At 40.6% G+C, this 26222-nt stretch overlaps 1 protein-coding gene across 1 annotated transcript in view; it reads right to left on the reverse strand.

Annotated features, from left to right (window-relative positions):
• LOC124717131 (pre-piRNA 3'-exonuclease trimmer-like) overlaps positions 1-26222 on the reverse strand; it is a 205339-nt gene that overhangs the window by 19266 nt on the left and 159851 nt on the right. Inside the window, exon 11 of the mRNA XM_047243883.1 lies at positions 14181-14279. Within this exon, the coding sequence (XP_047099839.1) occupies positions 14181-14279 (99 nt within the window). The remainder of the gene's footprint in view (positions 1-14180; positions 14280-26222) is intronic.

Raw genomic sequence — 26222 nt, forward strand, 5'->3', positions numbered from 1 at the left:
TGCCTTTATTAAGTGATTTAAGCTGCTTTGCTACACTAAGGATATCTACTTCTATGTTTCTTATCTTCACAGTTGTTCTTGATTGGAATTCGGGAATATTTAATTCGTCTTCTTTGGTGAAGGAGTTTCGGAAAATCATGTTTAATAACTCTGCTTTGAAGGCATTGTCATCAGTGGCTTCACCATTGTTATTGCACAGTGAAGGTATTGATTGCGTCTTGCCACTGGTGTGCTTTATATATGACCAGAATCTCTTTGGGTTTTCTGCCAGATTCCAAGACAGAGTTTCGTTGTGGAAATTATTAAAAGCATCTCGCACTGAAGCACGTGCTATATTTTAAACTTCTGCAAAACTTTGCCAATCTATGGGATTTTGCGTTCTTTTAAATTTGGCACGCTTTTTTTGTTGCTTCTGCAACAGCGATCTGACCCATTTTGTGTACCAAGAGGGATCAGTACCATCACTTATTAATTTAATGTGGTATATATCTCTCAACTGCCACTTATACTACCTCTTTGAAATCATTCCACATCTTTTCTATACTTACGTGATCAGATCAGGAGTGGAGACTCCTATCTTAAAAAGGCATTAAGAGCATTTTTATCAGTTTTTTTAAATAGATGTACTTCGCGTTTCTTTTTGATGGTTGTGGGTGTTACGGTATTCAGCCTAGCAGCAACTGCCTTGTGGTTGCTAATCCCTGTATTCGCCATGATACTTTTTTCAAGTATGGGGATTGATTTCCCAACACATTATATAACTTTAAATCAGTAGGGTTTTTCTATCAGTTGTAAATGAATCTTCTCAGCCTTTATGTACGTAGGTTAGTTTGTATGGCAGTTAGCAAATACTGTGGAAGACATTTACTAGTATAGACAATATAACAAAATGTATACATGTCTGCCTTCATCGGCTGATTTTGGTCCTCAAGCTACTCGATTATGTCATCATTCAAAACTATTTATGATTCTGTTTACCTATATTTATCCTGAGTACTGCAGTATTGTATCTTGATTGGTACTTGAGATGTGGGCAGACTCATGCTTAACTCTGTTTTGGGTAACCCTGGTCATCGCGACTCTCTCTCTCTCTCTCTCTCTCTCTCTCTCTCTCTCTCTCTCTCTCTCTCTGTGTGTGTGTGTGTGTGTGTGTGTGTGTGTGTGTGTGTGTGTGTGTGTGTGTGTGTGCTCAAGGAGAGCGTGCAACTGTTGAGTGAGGCTAGATGCTTCTTATAATTACTCTTTACATATGATAGAACTTATTGATATAATTATGAACTTTATTCATTTCATTGTATCGAAACATTTTTTGCTGGTTTGTACCCGTTGTGGTTTGGATTCATGGGCCGGTCCCCACATCGTAAGCTTAGGCCCTAATATTTTTTCATTATTTTGTCCTTTCATGACTCAACACATCCTTAAATACTCTAGCTTATGTAGCTGACTGATTTTGTGCTGTATTCCTTCTCATGATTGAGCATATTCTTCTGGTCTGTACCTGTCGTCGTGAATTTTTCGAGTCGGCTCACTTGTCATACATTTGGGCTCTGAATTTTTTTCTCTCTTCTCTTCTGAAAATTTGGAAGGTGTGGCTTTATGGAAGTAAACTTACAATTTGTAATTCTAGTAATTTACGTTGTGTCTGTATTTATTTCTATAGTTTCATGTTGTAATATTATAGTTTTGACTTTGTATTATTTGTCTTGTGACAGAATGTTCCACAGATCTGAAAATCTGAAAGCCAAGTCCTGATATATGTATAGATTAATACTTGTGTGGTAGATATTTTTCTTATGATTTCTCTAATTTGTTATGTATCAGATACTTCATACATATGTATTTTATCTTCTGACATTTTGTACACCGTTTGGCAAACCTTAATAGTCCGTCACAAAATATTATAAACACATTGTTTCCAAATTTTTTGAGGGGGATATTGTAAAGGGACACCTTCGTCTAGTGTTACTTTTCTTTAACAGAAGTTATCAATGCCAAAAATACTTTCTAATTTTTAAACAAGTTAATATTATCTCAGCTGTTTTTCTAAAAGCATTTCATATGATTTTGTACACAATGTGGTGTATTTCAGACTATAATGTATAAAAAGAAATTATTTTTTTTGTTACAATTGATATGTACTAGCTCTATACATAAAATTAAAATTACTTTTCTTTTAGAAACATTTGAAATTACGAAATATCTGGCACACTTAAAATTCCTATTATTAATTGTGCAATCGGATGATACTTATTAAATTTATTTCTGAATTCATTAATAGAAAGTAATTTGTCAAGAAATACTTTGGAATACTGTTAGTATTGCAGAATGTATTAGCAATGGGCATGCCTCTGATATGATTGGATGTGTTTCTATGTTTGGCAATAACAATGTAATTTTTGATTTTGAAGTGGAAATCGTAAAGACAGTGTGATATAGAAAAATGCGAAAGAAAAAAAATTACAGCAACAGAAATTAACTGCTCAGGTAATATTTTACAATTATTTAGGTCAATTGTAACCATGAGAACCTACAATGTCAAAAATTTCAGCTTCAAAAATCAGCCCCTAGGCGTGAAGAACTGGAGCCAACTTTGAGAAAAGAAGATAAGTAAATAAGTTTATTGTGAATCTTACAACTCTTGAAGCTTATTAAAAGAGTTTATTTTGAAATGAGTGACAATCATCAAGTGATGTGCGGGAGGGGTAAGATTACAGTGTAAGGTGGTCACGTTGAACATAGCTTATGTTGAAAAATAGGGTTTTGTTGCCAAAAGAGTGGGGAATAACACTGTGTATTGGAATTCTGAATAAAAACAACCTTGTTTCAGAAAAAAAAAAAAGGATTGCATTTCTTACTGAATGCCCCTCGCACATTAAACCTGAACACATCGAAACATTACACTGTGGGACAGATGTAATCCAGACTATTAGTTTCACCCAAATGAAGTACAACCAATTCTCAGCATCAACAGTATCTGATTCTTCAGCCTCGCTAGACAATCCAGATTGCTGCTCAGAGTCACTATCACAAAGATCATCATCAGTCCCATCGAGATTACTGGAAATTCAACCTCCCCCATCCCCGACACATACACACACACAAACCAAATGACAAGTTCTTCTAAGCAAGCAGCCAAAACCGAAGGCACACTTCAGACACAGAAGCAGGTTGCAAACATCCTCCTGGCAATACAGTTGTTTTGTTTATTATGTCATGTTTATAGGACCGTCTTATACTAGCTTTGAATGGACGATTATACACACATCTAAAGGCTGCAGACACTTGTTGTGTCATGAGGTGCAATCACTAGGTCACAGTTTCCTTTTTTCAGGTTTTGTTTCACTCCATCACCAGTGTGCCCACAAAACTATCCAACAGAAGTACTGATTCTGAGTGAAGAAAAGCTCCTCACCGCTTATTCCACACTGCTGAAATCCAGTCTGGAACTAGTTCCTCTGCATCCACCCACCATCACAAGCTCTCACAATGACAGCAGCTGTGAAACTTTCCACGGTTGCCATAAGTTTCCACAAGTGAAACTCCCGGATTTAAACACATTTGGTGACAAAAATATGCATTTTCTTGGAGTCACAAGATGGATTTAAGACACCTTCACTGATTTCAGAAATAACCTCAGAAAAATGTAGCCTTTTGAAATAAGTGTATAAGGTGGAGAAAAATTGTGTAAACCAACACTGTAGGTGACCACCAATAACATATTGGTTCTACTATGTTCGTAATTGTCGGTTATTAACCACTGTGTTATATCTATTATTTTACAGGTATTGTGCAATTTACCCCCCTCCCCCAAGAAATATGTGAGTACATAGCATATACACTGCCCGTGACTGACACAATTTTCTTCTTCTTATCGTCCATACTTTCTAACACATAACTCCCAAAATATACTAGAACAAACAAAATGTCTATAAAACACCACACTGTACAATGTGTTTGTGATGAGACAGTTGCAATTCCTGAACTCCATTGCCCATGGTCTCCGGCCTGCAGAGGAGCAGCACAGTCCTGCGTCCATGGATAAACCATGAAAATCTGCTGCATTACGCCACACACAAACAGATCCACCCTGTAGGCAAATTGGTGAGACTATATCTGACGGACAGAATTGGCATATTAGTGAGATCCAAATGGCTTCAGATCGGCAGGCCCAATCCATTACAGAAACCTGCAGAAACGCTCTCCGGTTTTGGCCCATCATGGAAATCCACTCACGTGGCCAGCTATTCACAAGCCAAGATATCATGTCGATGAAATGAGACCCTGGTGATCAATTCATGCAACAGATAACTTGTTCAAATACTCTGAGAATCAATAATAATAATAATAATGATAGATAGCAATTTACCATAAAGACGATTGCTGAACCACAGACAGGCACGTAGAAAAGACAATCACACTCACACCTACATTTTCAACCACAGCTTTTGTCAGAAAATGAGAGCACAAACACATTCACACAATCACTCCGACACAACTCCTGAACACACGACCGCTGTCTCCGGGTGCTGCTTCTACAGTCTCTGAGAATCAGAGCCAAACAAACCACTCCTCATGCCTCCCTGCCTCTTGTCAGTAGCTCCCAGGAAGTGGTGGCATCATTTACTGCAAGCTGAGCGGAGTGGTAGGATAGCGGAGTGGTAGGATGGGGAGAAGCAGTAGCAATCAGGGAGCAGGGCAGCGGTGCACGTACTCAGCTACACCCAGCCAGCGATGATGCATGGCACCTCAGTAATCAAATCATTTCATCTACTGAGACAAAAATTAGATTTTTCCAGGTTTTTTTCCCTTCCAATTTCCCTGATATTTTTCTGATTTCCCTGACATGTTGGAAATTCCCTGATTTCCAGAACCTGTGGCAACCCTGCTTTCTCCCTTTGGCAGGGTTTTCTGATTAAAAACCACATACAGCGGAAATTTTCATCCAACAGTTGTTATGCCCAACATCACTGTGCACCGCCGTTTTTCAGCAACACGTACACATATTTGCACACTACTGTAATGCTGCTCAGCATATCAAAATGGGCCAGATTCTGGCCTGCAATCCCTATATGGTAAAGCAAGTAACAATTTTTGCTACATAACGCTCAGGAGATATCACACAAAGTTTCTGCACAACTGTAGTTCTGTGACAAACAGATAAGATTGTTTCATTACATAAATGACTGAAACCCCCATACAAAACTATAATTCTTTTGGTAAAATGTTTATTTTACATCCTATTTTGTGAGCTTCAATTTGAATCATTTCCATCATAGTGGTAAGGCCACATTTCCTATTTTGAATTACAATTTTCACTTTTGTCCTCAAAATGCACACCAAACTATTAATGGGTTTCTCTTCACTTTCACACCATCGACGAACGTAACCCCCCCCCCCCCCCCCCCTCCTCCTGCCAAATCACCATCAAATCTGCATCCGGCTTTCCACTTAATACGTTCCTTTTAATTCTACTGTGGTTTCTAATACACCCCTTTCTCAGTGGCACTAACAAAACAATCACTGCGTAACTGGTATACATCTTTCCCACTGTCAATCACAAACCGAAAGATCAACTTTTCTCTTGTCCTTAACTTCCTTACACGGTCCCTTGAATTAGTCACATGACTAGACCTCCCAATAAATCTGTTATTTCCAGGCACACATGTACAAGTCAGGTGCCCATGGCCAGCTACCTAGCAACAACAGTTTTAGCAGAGCCATGCTATTCTGACAACTTAAATCCACTATTCAAAAACGCACATTTTTAATAACTTCCCAGAAACCATAAAGTGTCTGATACTAATAAAGTATGTTTCAGACCAGCTAAAAGGATTTATTTGGGGTCAATGCCAATCTCAAAGACAAATTTATTAATAGAATCAAGTGGCCCATACATTATTAACAATGTCAAATATTAGTTTTATGACATATTCAAATTCTGCATCTGATTTGTGTGAATAAAATACAATAAAATACAGTACACTGTTTTGTAGCGATAGTGAAAAATTATCTTGCTGCAAAGCATTGCTTCTCAAAGTAATTTATAAGATGTTATGAAGCGATAGTGTTTTTATTGTTTTTACTTTTGGTCACTGTATGGAACCAAAGATGTATTTTACACATTGTCTCTGGACTTGCACTTTGTAAATGTTGGAATGTATCTTATCACATACCCAACATTTAGTGGTGACCCTGACATGATAATGCCGCCTAACAAGCTACATGATCACATCGGCTACAGCGTACGCGTAAGCCATCCATGCTGTGACATACACGCGTAAAGACTGCGCCACGTTCTTCTCATGCAACTTACAGAGGAGCTTTGACTCATGTTCAAACCAACAATCACAAGCAAGATGCCAGCAATCCCAGCAGTCAGCTGCTAATCCATGAAACTGCCTCCCTTTCGACAACAAAGCCCAATGCTTTGGTTTGCTCAATTGGAGAGCCAGTTTGTGTTTGCACATGTCACAGCCAACGAGACAAAGTACTGCTACATCATTGCAGCACTAAATGAAGAGATGACCAGTGAAATATCTGCACTCCCAGCCACAGAATGGTACACAACAATTAAAAGTGCACTAATCAAACACTTGTCACAGACAGAGATCAAGAGACTGGAGAAGCTGCTGTGCATAGAAAAGCTCAGAAATCGCATGCCATTGCAATTACTGTAAAGTCTGTGCACTTTGGCAAACAGTGCACTCAGTGATGACATACTGAGGAGCATTTGGCTGTCACGCCCGCCCACGGACACACAAAAGATACTTATGGTGTGTGCAGGAGATTTAAACACTCTCATGCAGACGGCCGACCATATAGTGGAAATGTATCCGTCTGCATGGGAGGTAGGTGTCACACCACAACCTGAGTCCCGCCACAGCAATATTTCCGTAATTACAGGTGCAACTGGAGGAGCTTACAGCACAGGTCACGGCTCTGCATGCACCAGTGTGCCCACAAAACTATCCAACACAAGTACTGATTCTGAGTGAAGAAGAGCTCCTCACCGCTTATTCCACACTTCTGAAATCCAGTCTGGAACTAGTTCCTCTGAATCCACTCACCATCACAAGCTCCACAGCTCAACATGGGGTCGCAACTGCTCACCGTCAACCATAATGGTATGCTAGTACCACAGACCATTCCGTACAGAGGCCAAGCAGTGTAACCTGCCATGTGAAATGAGAAGCATCGACAAGGGCTCAGTGATGACAGCAACTGACTCAACAGATAACAGCTGTCGCCTTTTATCACTGAGCAATACACGAAACAGCCATTCTTGGTAGACACCAGAGCAGCTGTGTCAGTTTACCCCACCAAATGCCTACCTCGTCATAGTCGTGATGATCGTTGCCTGTTTTCTGCCAATGGCTCCACCATTCAGACATATGTACATCATAGTAGTCGATGTAGTGCATCCGATATTACGGGCAGACTTTTTGTCATACTTTGGACTACTTCCAGACCTCAGGCACTGCTGTCTTCTGGACATGACAGTCAACCTAAGCAGCCAGGGTCAATTTCATCACAGTGACTGTGCCAGAATAAGAACAGTAATGGGTGATTCACCGTATATCTCACTCCTTCAGCAGTATCCAGAAATTATGCAGCAATCATCCGTGCTTGCACTAGTACAAAACAATAAGGTGCACTACATTTTAAGAACACATGTAGCAATAGTGGAAAATTATCTTGTCGCAAAGTGCCACTTGTCATAGATGTTTATGCGATGTTATGTAGCCATAGAGTTGTTTATTCTTCATTTTTACTTTTGGTCACTGTGCGTAACCAGGGAGATACACTCCTGGAAATTGAAATAAGAACACCGTGAATTCATTGTCCCAGGAAGGGGAAACTTTATTGACACATTCCTGGGGTCAGATACATCACATGATCACACTGACAGAACCACAGGCACATAGACACAGGCAACAGAGCATGCACAATGTCGGCACTAGTACAGTGTATATCCACCTTTCGCAGCAATGCAGGCTGCTATTCTCCCATGGAGACGATCGTAGAGATGCTGGATGTAGTCCTGTGGGACGGCTTCCCATGCCATTTCCACCTGGCGCTTCAGATGGACCAGCGTTCGTGCTGGACGTGCAGACCGCGTGAGACGACGCTTCATCCAGTCCCAAACATGCTCAATGGGGGACAGATCCGGAGATCTTGCTGGCCAGGGTAGTTGACTTACACCTTCTAGAGCACGTTGGGTGGCACGGGATACATGCGGACGTGCATTGTCCTGTTGGAACAGCAAGTTCCCTTGCCGGTCTAGGAATGGTAGAACGATGGGTTCGATGACGGTTTGGATGTACCGTGCACTATTCAGTGTCCCCTCGACGATCACCAGTGGTGTACGGCCAGTGTAGGAGATCGCTCCCCACACCATGATGCCGGGTGTTGGCCCTGTGTGCCTCGGTCGTATGCAGTCCTGATTGTGGCGCTCACCTGCACGGCGCCAAACACGCATACGACCATCATTGGCACCAAGGCAGAAGCGACTCTCATCGCTGAAGACGACACGTCTCCATTCGTCCCTCCATTCACGCCTGTCGCGACACCACTAGAGGCGGGCTGCACGATGTTGGGGCGTGAGCGGAAGACGGCCTAACGGTGTGCGGGACCGTAGCCCAGCTTCATGGAGACGGTTGCGAATGGTCCTCGCCGATACCCCAGGAGCAACAGTGTCCCTAATTTGCTGGGAAGTGGCGGTGCGGTCCCCTACGGCACTGCGTAGGATCCTACGGTCTTGGCGTGCATCCGTGCGTCGCTGCGGTCCAGTCCCAGGTCGACGGGCACGTGCACCTTCCGCCGACCACTGGCGACAACATCGATGTACTGTGGAGACCTCACGCCCCACGTGTTGAGCAATTCGGCGGTACGTCCACCTGGCCTCCCGCATGCCCACTATACGCCCTCGCTCAAAGTCCGTCAACTGCACATACGGTTCACGTCCACGCTGTCGCGGCATGCTACTAGTGTTAAAGACTGCGATGGAGCTCCGTATGCCACGGCAAACTGGCTGACACTGACGGCGGCGGTGCACAAATGCTGCGCAGCTAGCGCCCTTCGACGGCCAACACCGCGGTTCCTGGTGTGTCCGCTGTGCCGTGCGTGTGATCATTGCTTGTACAGCCCTCTCGCAGTGTTCGGAGCAAGTATGGTGGGTCTGACACACTGGTATCAATGTGTTCTTTTTTCCATTTCCAGGAGTGTATTTCACGCGTTGTCTCTATAATTGTGCTTCATAAATGTTGGAATAAACCTTGTCAAATACCCAAGAGTTTTATTTTGGCAATGCTATGTCTCAATGGCCTACAAATCTTCTTAGATACCACAGTATGTAAAATTTCTAGGTTTGTGGAAAGTTTTTTGTTACTGTAATTTGTAAATGTGAGTAGGTTTAAAACTTCCACATAACACCTTCACTTTATGTTTTTTTCCTTCTTTTTTTCCTTTCTAGTAATACTTACCCCCAAGCTATGCATAGCACAATACTAACAGCTCTTCCTCTTTCTGAGCTCAACAACTCAATCATTATGGAGGGATAATGACTTAGTTTTTCAGGATAGAAAATGGGAGGTTGCGGTACAGAAAATGGGCCAGAGATCACCAGTGTGTGTGTGTGTGTGTGTGTGTGTGTGTGTGTGTGTGTGTGTGTGTGGTGAGTGAAGTGTTATGAAACAATGTGTGTGCAGTGACTGATAGTGAGATATGAGTGAACGGTGTGGCATTACATTATTTAATAAGTTACTTGCAAAAACAAGTATTGCATAGCAGGAGTAAATCTAATGATTATGTCTGACTAGAAGCCTGTAAATATATGTGTATACGAATTACCTTATTTTAAATTAGTCTAAACTTGTAAATACTTTGACATGTCCTATGTCCTTGTAAAAAGAGATCTACGGATGAATAAAGGTACTACTACTACAAACTTTTTGTTTCTTCCACATTTTTCAGGGCCATTTCATTTCACTTAGTATCTATGGACGGAACCATAAGGTACTAGAAATTTTCTTTGGTATGCATCATCAGGGTGTATACGTGGACAAGGAAGAAAAATTCCCAGATTTTTCCCGGATTTCCCGTTTAAAAAATACACTTTCTCCCGGGTGAAAACACACTTTTTCCGTGTTAAGTGACAGTATATTTTCCCTTATCAATCCTTTGAATGGTTAAGGTTTTACACATGGGCGTAGAATTTCCCGGCACTTTAGAATACAAAACTCAGAGAAAAAGACGCGTTTTGGAAAGATCTTTTATGTCCAGCAACATGAATGTTGCGTATTTTTGTATTACAAAAGTATACATTGGAATTCCACCAAACACCGCATAGTACTTTCTGATTCATTGAAATCGAGATTGCGATGCGTTTCTGTAAGGAGTGATAGCTCATGTCATGTGATCTCGGCCGTCGATGACAGCGGATATTCAGAGCATAGGACACGTGATGTAGTCAGCCAACAGCAACATCACTGTTACGTAGCACGAACACACAAACAGGGAAAGTTAATAGTTTAAATTAATATACATAGTGCTGCTACAAGAAAAGAAAAGCTTTCACATATAATATTGGTATCTAAGGTTAATAAGCTGCAAGAGAAGCTATGATTTTGCATATAATGTTGATCTTTCTTGTGCGTGTTACACTTTAAGAATCACACAAATGTGCCAGTAAAATTTTTAATAATGACAAATGTCTGATCTTCATTGTTCAAAATTCTTTTAAATGGCTCGTCATCAAAGAGCTGATTTTTAAATGAGAGTCAAACGCTCTGTGATTTAAGAAATTCATGGTACATTCTCGCACATAGTTCAACTTAGTTAAAATGATATTATCTTTGAAAGTAATGCTTTTCAAACCACCATTAGCAATATTTTCCCGTGATCTGTTAGAAATAGGTTCTTTTTAGCAGTTGCCAGAGAGCGCAGATAACAGGCGTCACTGCACTTGCGCAGCTACCATGACGCAGGAAGACCGTATGTACGTACATGAAAAACATTGAAAGATCATACATTATGTCATAAAAGAAACAAGACATCGGAGGATACTTCAAGAGCATCGTAATTTCATGAACCATAACTAAAATGTGCACATTTAAAGTGCATACTTAAAGTGCACATTTGTATGTCCAGATTCCCAATCAAGTAGACCTCGACCTGATATTAAACTTTTCAGTGCGGTTTTTGGGATGTAAATTTTCTTGGAGCACCAGTACTGTATTATATCGTGTTTGGTTCTTTATTATGGCATAAAGCCATACGTGCTAGAAGATGAAAACATGCACTTGAAATGCAGCAAACAGTTGAAACTAGCCAGTACTGTGGAAGTTAACATTTCGTTTCAAATACATTGACTGCCTCTGCGGAAAAGGTTAATAAAAGTCAAATTTCTTTAGCAAACAGACGAAAGTAACTTCATTATTCTGCAAGGCGACTAATACTTGACTGTCAGAAAGGTGGGAAAAAAAAAACTGAAACTAATGACATATTTTAGCCTTCCCTAATTATGTGAATGTATTTTAATTCACTTGATAGCTCCCGGCCACAGATATCTGTTTTGTTTTCATTTGACGTGAGAGTAAACGAAGGGGAAACAGCAAAATCGCTAAATGTAAACACAGGTCACGTGGGGACTACCCACTATAACCCAGGCTGCTCTGCGCATCAACCTCAGATCAACGATATTTACAAACCGGGTCAATACTAAAAAAAAATCGAATTTTCAAAAATATGTTCATCTTGTAGTGCACATCTTCCTGAAAAGTCTGAAACATAAAACATATGTGTTTGAGGAAATGTAAGACAAGTTATTTGGTCTTAAGTGTGCCAAAGTACAGTGCCACGCCTCTTCATAAAGTATTCTTCTATTGCACGTCACTGTATTTCGCTCTGTGGAATTGAAACGTGTATATTTTGTACTGGATGCCATCAAACTATATTCAGGACAGTGGAAGCTGAAACGTCCTGTGGTGCCTATCCTGCTCCCAGTCGGCCGGTTTGATAGGTTGCCCCTCTTTTTTAAAAAAAAAAAATCTCGCGATTAATAGCGGATGGGATTATTTGTAATTGGGAGAACAAGATCTCTTCAGAAAATCTGCACTCTTTATTGCTTATTAGCTAATAACTTGCTGCTTTGTGTGACATAAAATTAAATATATAGGATACATAAAACCAGTAAAGAAAAGAGACAAGTAACAAAGTACACATACCTTCAATCCTTAGCTCCTAGTATTTTTTTCTCTCTAATCATGCTACAGCTTTAATGGCACGCTTTCCTTTCTGCGAAAGAATCTATTACCTCATCAAAGTTCGTCAAACGATTCACTATATGAAAAATCGAAATATCGTTATCTAAAACTGAAAAAAATGCTAATACGAATAATACCCAAGGCCGGGGTTGGTTCTTGATCTGATTACGTCTATTTTGTCACTGTCTGCTAGATAAAACAACATAGGCCTTTCTAATATTTCAGCAATTTTGTAACACACATCTAATAAACGAGACTGTTTTGGCACAAATGGTCATTTTTATAACACGACAGAATATAATTCACGAAGTGCCAATATCAAATGCCTATTAGGCCTACTACAAGCAAAAAGCTTTATGTCAGGAAATAGTTTCACATTTCATTCATATGCACCAGCTTCACAATCATGAGATTGAAAAGTAGTATTACGAAATTTTTATATAAATTTGGAATTGTCATATTCTTCCATGATTTGTGTGATGTCCCCGTTTCTCCTCCTTCTAACGAACGATCTTGTCATCAGCAATTCTGCAGCTATTCCTACCATTGTCAAAATTTGTTCGTCAATTAATTTCACTAATCTTGCCAGAATCACGGGTTTAGTTATCCCGCGATTATTTTACGGTTATGCATTATTACATGTTCGTACAACACGTTTTCCACATTACTTCCAGAATAGAACTTAAGCGGCTGCTAGCCGGGGACTGTACAACTGGTCCTTACTAGTGTAGCGACCTGGCCAAAAATTTTCTGTCAAAATTTCATTTTCTTTGGTACACCGAGAAGATAGTACGTAATCTTTCTCACCTGTTTTTCCTGTCAGTCGTTTATTTCCATTCTAGTACTCTGAATCTATGGACTTCGCTAGTAATTATAACAATGCTGATCATTCGCAAAACCAATCAACCACATAATCAGACAGCGATTGGCATTCATCCGTTCGGCTTTACTCCGCTCACCTCGGGTAGCCCCGACCCCTTTTGTCTGCAGAAAGTTTATTTCTAGAAGTGACGAGGATTCTCCTGACACACACATCACGTACAATATGCACGCTTTCAAAAATCAACTTATGATTCATTCAGAAATCAACTTAAACTGTGTTCAAAAACCAACAGGGAAGCATTTCAAAATAATCGATAGACAAACGTGCGCTGGATGCTAGGCGCTTTGTGAAACAAGTTTTTTCTCCCTCCAGAATATGAATTTGGTGCCCTCTTTTCCCGGTAGCATCTAGCTGCTTGCTGCGACTGCTTGCACAGCCAACAGCCACATTCCTGTAGCCAGAAGCGGGAGAATCTACTGCTCAAGCGCGCCTCAACTGCGCATGCATATGAGGCCGCTTGTAACAGTTGTGACTTCACGCTCATCGGAGGCAATTTGTTGTTATGAAGCATTGCATAGTCTTCCTAAAGCCTTTGACACATTTTGCTGTTGGCAGACGCTTGCAAGAGCACTGTGTGTCGTTGTTGTATATGGTGCATTTCCTTTGCAATTTAAGTTATTTTCATTTTTTCTTTCGTTTATGTTTTATTGTTTGAAGTATTATTCTGCAGTAGCGGTATACAGTAATTTCCTTTGTTAGGGTATCGGTTCTTACCAGTCAAAATTACAAAAATTTAACTGAAAACTAAAACAATGAAAAATTCCCAGAATCCTAAAATATTCCCGGGTTTTTCCCGGTTTTCTCCCGGACGAAAAAATTCCCAGGCTTCTCTCAGATCTCCCTGTTGTCCCGTGTCATATACACCCTGATCAAGTATTTCCGTTTTCTGACATGTCCACAAGGCCCACGAAGCAAGCAGTGAATCTAATCTAATCGCATTCATTTCCGTCTTATTGTTAGTATATCAATAGTTCAATTATTATATATAAATGTGAGTTCTTTTAACAAAAAATTCAAATAAATTCAATACATACCATAGCACACAGCGAAGCAGTTTGTTATGGCTGATTAAACTGTAACTTGTAACTTTGAACTCTTCATTTTCTTGTAACTTTTTCCGAATCATTCTTGCGCTAGCAAATGAAGAAGAGAAAACATTGATAAATATTACACCAATAGAATAATAACAAGAAATTATATACACACAGTTCATAAGAATTTCCCAAGTTTTTAAATTTTTTTGAAAGAATATTAACTGTTCAATTCTTAAACTGAACCTCATAATGTGTACTCCAAATCCTAACTGTTCCTTCCATATACATTTATGAAATAATAATCTTCCAACAAAGCAGACAAAAATTATTTGAGCAGAAACATTTTCACCTAATATATAAAACTAGAAATTAAAATAATTTTATTTTACTCCCACACCAATTGAAATTATACACAAGGACTCCACAGTAAATGGGGATGACAATATACAAGTCAATGGGCAAAAACATATTTTATATGAAACCAGGGATTCTCAAAACAAGGCTACAGCAGATTCTGTGGAAGAAGTACTACAATTCAGTAAAAGAATTCACACAGGATGAAATGATAATTTGAGCAAGGGATAGTTAATTTCTTTTTATTGTATGTACATATTACAAAATTGTATTAATATGATGATGCTGTTGTTCAATGTTTATAGTGAAATTTTACCACAATTTTGGTGTCTCTCCTGTACCTGAACCAAATGATTTTGATTATGTACATTAATGAGACTAATAAAACAATATTCACAGTATACACTCCCTGTAATTCTTTTATTTTCAGTCTCTGGTCCACATTCAGGTAGTTCAGTATACTGACAGAGTTAGGCACTCACATACATAACTTGACACCTCACATATTACTACATAATTTAATGCACAAAAGCAAATGCAGCAATAAAGCCTCCATTAAATCATAAAGAATATACCTACATGAAAAAAGCATTCAACTATGTTGTTGCAGATATTCTCTGACTTACTATTGTACTGTAGTACTGTGGAGGTAGCACAAGCAGTGTCTAGAAATCAGAAGAGTGAGACACATACCTGCCATTAACCTTTGATGCGGTGGTGGTGAGTCTAATACTCTGGGCTATCCACTAATCAAACACAATGATGAGATTATTTTCATTCAAGATGGACAAGTGGCCTGCCCACGACTGCACAACTGATGCACTAAAATTTCTTCATTAATGGCAAGAAGAAACTACAATTTGCTATCACCATGACTCACTGAACTATTAAACCATATCTGAAAAAAAGATTGTTGGCTATAACATAACTTATTGACTTCCACAATGGCGTGAAATGCTGAAGTTTTGGTCTTTAGTGAAGACAGCAGACGAAATAATTATATAGTCACTCAAATGATAATGCTGGTAGTGAAAAGCATAGATGTCACAAGAGAAGAGTAAAGTACTGTGTTTGGTCTTCTGGAATAGTTTCACTGTGGAACATAACACTACAGTTCCCTCACTTGTGTGTCACAAAAATGCTGAATTGACAGATAACTGTGGTAATAAACTGCTGAGAGAAAATCAACTAAAACTGCTCAATACAGGAGAGGCAACTATGCATGTTCAATTTTATGAAAATTATATACATGAAATTCCTCCCCGTTAACCTAAATTAGTACATCCTAGACTGCTGGACCAAATAAGTATTCCAAGCGATTGAAAAAAACGAGCAGTTCATTCCACTTTTCGAAAAGGTTGTTGAACAATGCCCATAACTACGGACTCACATTGCTGATGCCAATCTGTGGTAATGGAACACGATTAATGCTCACGTGTGACTTCAATAATCTTGTCTGGAGAAACCATTGAAAGGTTACCAGCTTCTTGTTAGGGTTAATTTGCAGTGCAACTTTCTACAAAATGATATAGGACTATGACTTCACTCAAGTTAACTTCAATCTTTTTTTTAATGCATTGGATACAGTTTAACTTATGAATAAAATATGAGCTCAAGAATACTAAATAAGCTTTCTGACTGACTTGAGGGCTTCCCAATTGATGGAATTCAGTATGTCATTCTTAATACGAAGAAATCATTAGATGATACAGTAACTTTGGGTGTACCCCAAAGGACTGTCGTAAGGCAATTAACATTCAAGATAAGTATAAATGAATGGATGGATAACATCAATAGTTCCATGAAGGTGCATGCAGTAGTTGCCGTACTGAATAGAGAAATTGCAACACCAGAAAATTGCAGCAAAATGCAGGAAGAACAGTAAAAGATTGACACTTAGTGCAGGGGCTCACCGTTCAGTTCAACAAAAACAAATGTAATATTTTGTGCAAACAGTTATAGGAAAGACAGATGTTGGGCAATCTCACTAAAAGAATCCTTATGAAATGTAATCCATCCATTCAGTTATGATTTACAGTGTGTCCAGTGAACGAGTCCATGATTTCAAAATTAAATATCTCAAAAACTAAGATCGACAGACAAGTGCAACATACCATACGTTTACTGTGAAGGCTTAAGAATTTTATACAGACGGCACTGTAGGCTGTGCAGCCCATAACAGTACCAGTGTGCATAATTAAACTCGCCCCCTGCTAGCAGTCTTTGTAATCACATCACAATCTTTCTGTAACGTCTACCACTCACAGTACAGAGATGGCACGAACAAACAATGAAACTTGCATTACATCCTGTAGTGTATCAAACAGAAATGGATTCAGATACCACACAGATCATGTGGTGAAATGCTTTTGGTAGACAGTGTCTTTCAATGTGCCTCACAAAAAGTAGTTATGAGAGTCAGATTGGGTGAATAACGAGGCCAATCCAGACCAGTGTCAGTAAATTTGCACTGACTCTATTCCTGAAGTATTCACAAAGAACGCAAAACACTTGTTCAGTGAGATGTGGTATGGCCCCATCTGGCGTGAATCATTCAGTGCCTGGTTAATCTTCCCAATGCCAGCTGTGTGGCAACAAATAGTTCCAAAATTGCAAAGTAACATTCACTAATGATCTCACATGAAAAAGGGCCACTAACAGCTCTGCTGTATACCACAGCTCAAACAGCAACTTTGAGAGAATGGAGTGGTTTAGTTTCATATAAATGGGGATTTTTGGAACCCCAAAATCCCCAGTTTTGTTTACTCATAACTCCATTCAGGTGGAACTGTACTTCAACTGTGTACCAGATGCAGCCAACATCAATTCTTTATTATCAATCACTGTGAGAAACTGGGTTGCAAAGTCAGCCTTTTGTCGCACAGCCCGTGCAGTTATGACCTGGTGGCTTTGGATTTTGAATGAAAGATGTTGGCTCGGTCTCAATCTCTTCTGTGCGCTGGAATGCTTCAAATGAGTCTCTGCCAGAGTTCCTTGGATGCATTTCCTTGAATTTTGCTGAATGGTTTACAAGACACATATTCAGGAGAAACTACAGTTTGCCTGGGGCCAACATTCCCCACTAGATCATAAGCTATGCTGCCTGACCAGAATATGGCAAAGAGCTTGCAAATGGTTTTTGCATCACGGGCTTTTGGAGCGTTAAATTATGTTTCTAAACACCACTTTATAGCCACAGGACTATGATCTAACCTGTGGTATTCCAGAACCACATGTTGTTCAACGAATAAATGATTTCAACTTCTTCCACAGGTACACTAACCCCTTTTCACGGTTCAACGATGGAACTGACTGTGCTAATCTGGGATGCAGCACTTATAGGCACTGTGTATTGCAACTAGTGTGTCATCTATTAGTAACTTTTCCCACTATTTCAAAACTTCTGTATAAAATTCTTACAGCTTTCACAGAAAACATACCACTTGTAATCATCTATCAACTTTTAGTTTTCAAGATATTTAAGTTTGATATGAGAGACTCCTTTGCTGGATACCATGTACAAAGACCTCATTTGACTTTTGAGTATTGTTTGTTAGTCTGTGAATCTTTCCAGGTAGGCTTGATAGCGTAGATAGAGAATTTAGCAGCCCTGTCAGCAAACATCAAGATTGATGGAGATGAGCTGGCACACACATCACAGTGGAATAGTACAGAATGTCATAACATAGGGTGCACGCAAAGTGTGGTGTGGGTTCAGCTGACTTAAGTGTCACGATAGGCCAGGCCTGGCAGTTCTTACACTCATTTTGACAAACTTGTATTAGTTCCTCACCTTACACCATGCTCTGTTTCCACGTGTTAGTGACAAGCATTCGCAGTGGTCACGTTTGTGTTTATCTAAATGCCCATCTCTATGTGGTGTTTGGACAGTCTGCTCCCCCGCAAGTTGACTTGTATGTCGAGTTTCGTCTCCTCTTCTGGGGTTCAGCTTCTGGCTTTGATTCTGAGCCACAGTCGGCTTGTATAGTTTACATTTGTGCTGATAGTGATGGTTCATAGCAATGTCATAACTGTGTGGATATAACAGTGAAGATGTAGGACATTCTTAGACCTGTTACACTTTTTTTTTCTCCACAGTGTGAAATTGTAGTTACTATGGAACCCGCAATGCAATGTTGGCAGGAGCTGCGACACCTTCAGGAGCAGCAACAAAAGTTGAAGCAGGAGCAGATTTAGGAACTACTACAACACAATATGGAATTGCTATGTACTTATGCCATGCTCATGGCACAAGTCTACAGAAAGGATGGAGAAATATACCTGCACCGGTTCTTGCTACACTTCCAAGTGAAGTGTATCTTCAACCCAGTTGATACATCTGCCTTGTGCAGCAGTGTGGGATTATACAAAATCACACAGAATTTGAAGCCTTCTATCGAGCTTCAGAAACTTGACTTTGTCAGTTGCTCGCGCAGTATTCTGGTAATCAAATCCGTGTAGTGGCAAGATGATTATAGTTTAACTAGCACCACAAGTGTCCCAGGTAGTAGGATGAAGTGTGGATGGCTGACCTGCAAAGCCTATTGTGCAAGTGTCATCTTGAGTTACCCAGTGAACTACTTTGTATGTGAACTCAATAATTATAGACACAATAGTGCAGTTAATGCTCTATCCAGAGGTTCATACTAGGGCACTGGTTTTGTCCAACCTTTCTTCAGCTAAGGTTGCTAAGGCTGCGGAATCACATGAACTTAAAGCAGCGGCAATGGACATTCTTCCCAACAACTGCTAAAGTTAGACATGTGCACTAAACAGACCCCCATGCTTTGCTGGGTGAACCAGGTGCCCTTGCCTTCTGCTCATGATTCAAGAGCCGTGACACCATGGCACTGCCTGTCTTCACTCATGTTGGGCTTGGCAGGGATGCGCCAATCAAGCATCGTAATTATCACCTATGACTTTTTGGTTTCTTTGTGGCGCTCTCCTTCTGCACCTGTTTCCACTCAATGGGCAAGCTGGCACTCCTGCCCCAACTGTCATCTGATGCACATTCGATAGGATTTCCCACAGGTAGAGACCTGTCACCAAACAGGCCATTTGGCAACAGTCTGTGAAAAGTTAGCAAGCCACAGGAGGTCATCAGAGGCCACAGTGATTTCCCTAGACTCGGAGACCATCTGCCACATGCCACAAGAATCAACTCAGCTCATTCTGCTATGTTGGCAGTAGATGGACGACTGACTGAGTTTCAGGTAGGCCCAGGAGTGACAGTCAGCCTAATTAACTTAGGTACGCAAACACTCTTGAGCTCTGTGTTGCAACAGCCACTACATCAAGTTGAGTCTTATAGTAAACAGTGTACTCCTTTGAGTGGGCAATTATCTGTCTCTGCCCATTGTAAGAATGTGAGAAGACAGCTTACACTGTTAGTGGTAAATTCACGCAAGATGAAGGATATTTTTGGGTTAAATGCCTTTTCTGCGCTTGTCTTCCAGATAGCTGGGAAAGTACAGTTAAAGACTGAATCGACCGCTTTTAAAGATTAGGCTCCTTACTACTGTAAGGTTAGGCAGAAAATTCTGAAGCACACATCTCCCTTAAGCCATCCCCAATACCTGAATTTTATCACCCCCATTCCATTCCCTTCACTATGTGCGATAAGGTCTAAGACGAATTGCAGCATTGGCAAGTCCTCAGCATTTTTTCTCCTACTGCAGTGCTCCATCCCTTTGGTGATGATACACAAACCAGATGGTGCTGTGCATCTTTGCAGTGATTTTAAACAGATGGTCAAAGCGCAATGTATCATGAATTCATATCCACTTCCTTGGCCAAAGGAGTTGTTGGTTATGTGTTTTTCATCCACCGACTTGCGTGATGCATATCTTCAGTGGGTACTGAACACAGCTTCTCAGAAATTCTCAATACTCACTATCCCTTAGGGCTTTACAAGTTTAAGCAAATTTATAAATGATATTTGAAGCCATCAATTCACGACATTCCCTCTTGTGTAAACTACTTCAATGAGTCTGGGTGAAAGGCTCTGTGTGAGAGGAGCATTTAGAAAATCTGTAAATAGTCTTCCAATGCATTCTGGAGGATAGCCTTCACTGCAATCTGGAAAAATACAATTTTTTCTTCCCAAAAGTGCATTTTTGGGATATGTGCTTAGCAAATATGTCCTCATGCCTATGGACAAGTGCATCAAAGCCATCACAACCTGCTGATGCCCAAGAATCTGAAGGAGCTCCAGTCCCTTTTTTGGCAAGATTTTTTTATTATTCTAAGTTTATTCCCTAGATTGTGCATATTTACCATCCTCTTAATTGTCGTTAGCAAAAGGGCACCACATTTGTGTGGTCTGAGGACAGTCAACAGGCCTATCAGTCCCTCAAGCGCCATTTGCGCTCTGTCCCTGACTGGCTTCCTTTACACCAGGTATACCACTAACACAGGCCACTGACGCATGTCAGTATAGTATTGGTGCAGTTCTGTTTGATTGGAACCCAGACGGCACTCAACAGCCCATTACTTATGCATCAAAGATGCTTTCTCTGATGCAATTTAACTACTCACAGGTGGAAAAGGAGGCACTGGGACCCATTTTTGGCATTATATGTTCCATGTTTTCATGTATGGAGCAAAGTTATTACTCATCACCAACCAAAAGCACCTGGTATTCTTATTCGCCCTTCACTCTAAACTACTGGATCAGACTGTCTCCCACCCCGCCCCCTTCCTGTTGCAGAGCTGGGCTCATTTTTTCAGTAATTATAATTATGACATTTGTTACCTGTGCACCACCCAGCAAGATTATGTGGATGAACAAACACAGTTGCCGAATGGTCCTGATATGGAGTTCGATCAACAGGAGGCTCTTAGTTTTTGCTATGCAGAGTGTCTTGCGCAGAAATTGCTGGATTTTTCCCTCAACAGCACAGGAAGCTGTGGTTGCTGACTCACTTTCCCAGAAAATCATCAGCAGTCTTCACGGAATGGCCTGATTGCACTCCCTATTTGTGTAATGTTGGGGTACTGTTAGTCAATGCATTGTCAAATCTTACATATGCTGCCGAACTGTCCTCCATGACGTCAAGACACATTCACATGTTGTTGGTTATTTTGGTACTGAGGATTCTCCTTGGACCCTCACCGCCGTTAATGGTCAACAATTTGTATTGTGGGAGTTCGCAGATTTTTGCATACACAATGGTATACAGCATTTGGCTATGGCCCAATTTCATCCAGCTTCTAACTCAAAGGTAGAGTAATTAGCATGAACCTTTAAATCTCAAATAAAAAAATCTGTGTCTATCTTGTGCGAGAATGCACTGCCAACTTTTCTTGCCACATCCAGGCAATGTTAATTAACAGGTGCAGTCCAATGGAGTGTTTCCATGGGCACCAGTCACAATATCTTTGGTATATGCTGCACTGCAGATCACAGGCCAGGACTGCTGCGGCCCTTCCCAATATTCATGGGGCTGCCATTTGGGCTTGGTCTTTCAGCCAACAGCATGGCTGGTTGTGTATCAGTGGGACATAAAGATTGGCCTTTTTCTGAGGTGAACAGCAACGCAGAGGAGTTGACGTGTCAGTCCAATCCCTTGTGCCAGCAACCTGTGGGCCTCCAGCAACCACCATCTCCAAGATGGCTGGTCAATGGGGTCAGCAGCAGCATTGGTCCGCAGGGAGGCTACCAATAATTGCAGCAGCATGTGCCCCCACTGCCACTCTCTCCGCACCCTCTGTCACCCTATTTTTAACTGCAGACTCAGCACCAGCTAGGATAGCTCCTGCAACTACCGACATGGAGTCCGTAGAATTTGACCAAACGCCCTCCTCCTCCCACTTGCCGGTGGTTAAGTCAAACACTCCCGCTGATTCCATCAAGCCACTCCTCACTCCAGCCTCCACAATCTTCTTCCATTCCAATGGAGCTAGCTGCACTAGCATTGCCTCCTTCAGTGGTTGGTCCACTGCTGGGGAACTCTCGCCCCTTCTCTTTTTGTGACAGAGGCTGCAGCAGAAGTCAGGCAATTTTCGACCCGATGAGGAATTTTAAGGGGGGCAGGAGTGTGTGTGTGTGTGTGTGTGTGTGTGTGTGTGTGTGTGTGTGTGTGTGTGTGTGTGTGTGTGTGTGTGGTGGGGGATTCAATATCCCTGCCAATGCACATTGAGGTGAAATCATATCAGCTGATGTGGATATCAACGGATCAGCTGATGTGGATGTCACAGGAGAATAGTACTGGATGCCATCAAGGAGAGCTCCTGTGAAGTTTGGCCTGGGCCAAGCAACTGACTCAAATGTTTACCCATTGGTGGTGGATAGCCTGGTCTGCCAGTACTTACAGTGATTCCGACTTACTTGGACCAGTCTCTCACCTCATGTCACTCTCTGTTTCTGCATGCTACTGACAGTTGTTCTGTGAGGTGCCAGTTGAACACTTTAACATCCCCTGAGAAGTTACAGATTCTATCCCTGATGCCCTACTGTGATAGCAAACTCACCACATAATCATGCAAATTAAAAGATAACAATGTTGTGCAGCAGATTATGACTTATCTAATGAAATTCTCAGGAGTGGCCCAATTAAGCATGAAAGTACGGACATATAGGTAACAGGATCCATTAAACTAAGATACGAAATTAAAGGTCACTATAACAATCTGATTTATTGCTAAAAGGTACCAAATATGTTTTATCCACTGAATATAATACTGTTACACCTCAAAATAGTATGCCAGGCTTACAATAAAAATTTACTAAAATTCTTTACTGGCAATGCCAGAATCCAATCCGATTGAGGCAAGGACCAGCAGACAGCCAGATAGGGAGAAATCTGAGCATGTTAAGGTGAATGCAGAAGTGACTGCAACATGCAGGATTGGCCGAGTGCTCAAGTCAGTGAATGAAGCACAATGATGACACGCCAGAAAGATACCACCATACAGGTGACAGAGTAGAGCATCACAAGAAGACCCAAATACAATGCAACAGGAACTATTCAGTTACTGATGCCACAGAAAAGAGCATTCGAAAGACAAATTTACAAAAGTCTGATGGCACAAAGAGAGCTGAGCAAACAAGAAAACCAGTATATGTGATGTCATTGCTACACCCATTGCAGCAGAGCCAACCCAAGTGCATTACGTGAAAAAGTGCAGAGTGTTTCACAATGTTTTGACAACTTCAAATTTGAATAACACATGCTAAAAACTAGATACAGGGATAACGGTGCCATCTATTAGTAGTACAGAGTGTCAAGTTTCATCCCACATAAAGGCCAGTAATCACATTGTACTGGTTGTAGTGGAGAGATATTTTGGCTATGGAGAATCTGCTGTGCACTTGCAGTATGCCTTTTGTAAGCACTTCCAGATTCAACGATGAAATCTAATTCAGATTCAGCCACGACATCTAATTTCTGCTCAGGGAACAATAGTGAACTGGGTACGAAACTACTGTGCAACTGCCAGTGCATCGAACCAAAAGTCAACTGGTCTTGGAAAATCTTTCGAACTCCTGAGAACAACAAACATATGCATAGCAGTTTACAGGCAAGCCCTCGCCTTTCAGTATGAAAACTTGTTTCCTACAAGTTCTCCATGAAGCGTCTGGTTACCACATAATTTCCAAATGCACTTGTGTTGAATGCCCGCCTCGCTCACCTGATTTAAACATGCCAGACTTTTACCTATGGGGTTATTTTAAGGCAAGAGTTTACTCCGACTGTCCAAAAAACTTGCAACAGTTAAAAGATTGAATTCATGATAAAATTTCCAGAATTCTCCCAGCAGTTAAGAAAGATGTGTTCAAAAATTGGATGAACCGTCTTGAGTATTGCGTAGCCACAAATGGTCAGTGTTTGTATTTCATATGAAAACTTGAATAATGTACCCAATATTAAACTTTGTTTTACGAATATTTTTTGTGTTATTCAAATTTCAAATCATCAAAACAATGTGAACTACCCAGTAAAACATTTACAAGGAAATGATACGAAAGCAGTGCAAAACCTGTTACTGCAATTTATGGATTTATTTAATCCAACTGCTTCTTTATCAATGTGCCAGATGTTCATTGTTCCGGCCGGCAGTTTGAATTCATGTGCAAATCTGTCCAACAGCGAACTTGGGTGATGCTGGCCTGCAACTCACCTCTACGTTGTCAGCAGTGTGTCTTAAATGAGAAGCGTGGAGTGCTTGGGGCAAACAAATAGAGGTAGCTGGCTGTGGGAATTATTTACGGTGACATCTCCTGGTTGTGAATTGCCGATGTGGTGAACAGCAGTACGTTGTCGTAGCATGGAGTGTTAAAACATCTGTCTTTTGGGACCACAGCATTGGCTGGCAATAGTGAACTGCGGATTCCACCTACTTCTTTCAACTATCTGTCTGAAGTAATTGCTTTATTATGTTTGCGGTAACGATAACGCAAAAGTGGGCATTACAAGCTGAAATTTTTATTTTTATTTTTATTATTATTATTTTTTTTAGTGATTTATACTATTTTTCGCTGAGTGTTCTTAATGTCATCGCAGCATCCTGTCAAATTTGACCAGGTGCACCTTCTAAGGTGATAATGGGCAATGCATACACATGCATTCACTACATTGTGATCCATTACTGAAGGCTTTTGTTTCACTGTGCCTCTGAGTGTTCACTTTTCGTGTAGAATCATGATCAGTAGTGCAAGGTGGTCCAATAGTATTACCAACAGCCAACATTGAGAATTGCGTAAACTGCTGGACAGTCGGCACTACAGCACGCATACTGCTGGATGCTACAGGTTTTTTTTGGGCAGCACCAATCAGTGTTGAAAAAAGGTTAATGTTGTTTGAGTCTGATACGAAGTGGTATTGCGAAGTGTGACCATTTTAGCTGTTCCATCATTGTCGTGTCATTTGCTGCTACTGGTCTGGTTTGCCACAGTTATGGAAAGTTGTGGCATTTGTTCACTTTTTCTATTTTACTCACTGCAGTAAGGGCCGGCAGTGTTATGGTTACACACATCTTCCCAATGTGTGTTGTCTGGGCAAAGGGTTATCCAGTTTTGTTAAATTATTGAAGCATCTGCATCTGGACCCACATGGACAATGCAGCGAAACTTTTCCAAGTTGTTAAGGTATTATACGCCATGATGATTATAGGGATTAAACATTAAGGCTGAGATAGTGCTGTCCTACATGATTCTAAGTAAAATCAAGGCATTAAGGCACAGTATGCCAGTGTTCTGTTTCACTTCTGGTCTGTGGTTATTTAAAAATAAAAATAATAATAATAATAAAAAATAAGAACTGAATCGCTGGTGCTTCAGAGGGCCACCTCTTTAATCTTAGAAGTGATGCACCATGGTAATTTAAGTTATTGTGTCTACTTTTTTCGGTTTAAGATAATTTTAATAAGTATTAAGGCAATAAGCAAGAAATCTTTTGCTTAACTTCCTTATCTTAAGCTGCGCTCAGATATCAAATACCACTGCGCAATTTGTTTGAGTTGTCTTTGAGCAGGAACAAGTTAGAGCGTGATGCTGCACAATAAGCCAGTGCTTTGGGAATTAGTAATTCTGTTGTATGTGTGTGGTTTGTAGTGGTTGATGTCCTATGTGTGTCTATGTCTGTTGCATTTGGTTTACATGTATTGTGTTTCTTGTCCACGGGGTCAAAGTAATTAGACTCAGATTTTATTTCTGATCAATTTCCTTAATTAATGTTTTATTGAGTA

This window comes from Schistocerca piceifrons, chromosome 1, assembly GCF_021461385.2.
Source record: "Schistocerca piceifrons isolate TAMUIC-IGC-003096 chromosome 1, iqSchPice1.1, whole genome shotgun sequence".
NCBI lineage: Eukaryota > Metazoa > Arthropoda > Insecta > Orthoptera > Acrididae > Schistocerca > Schistocerca piceifrons.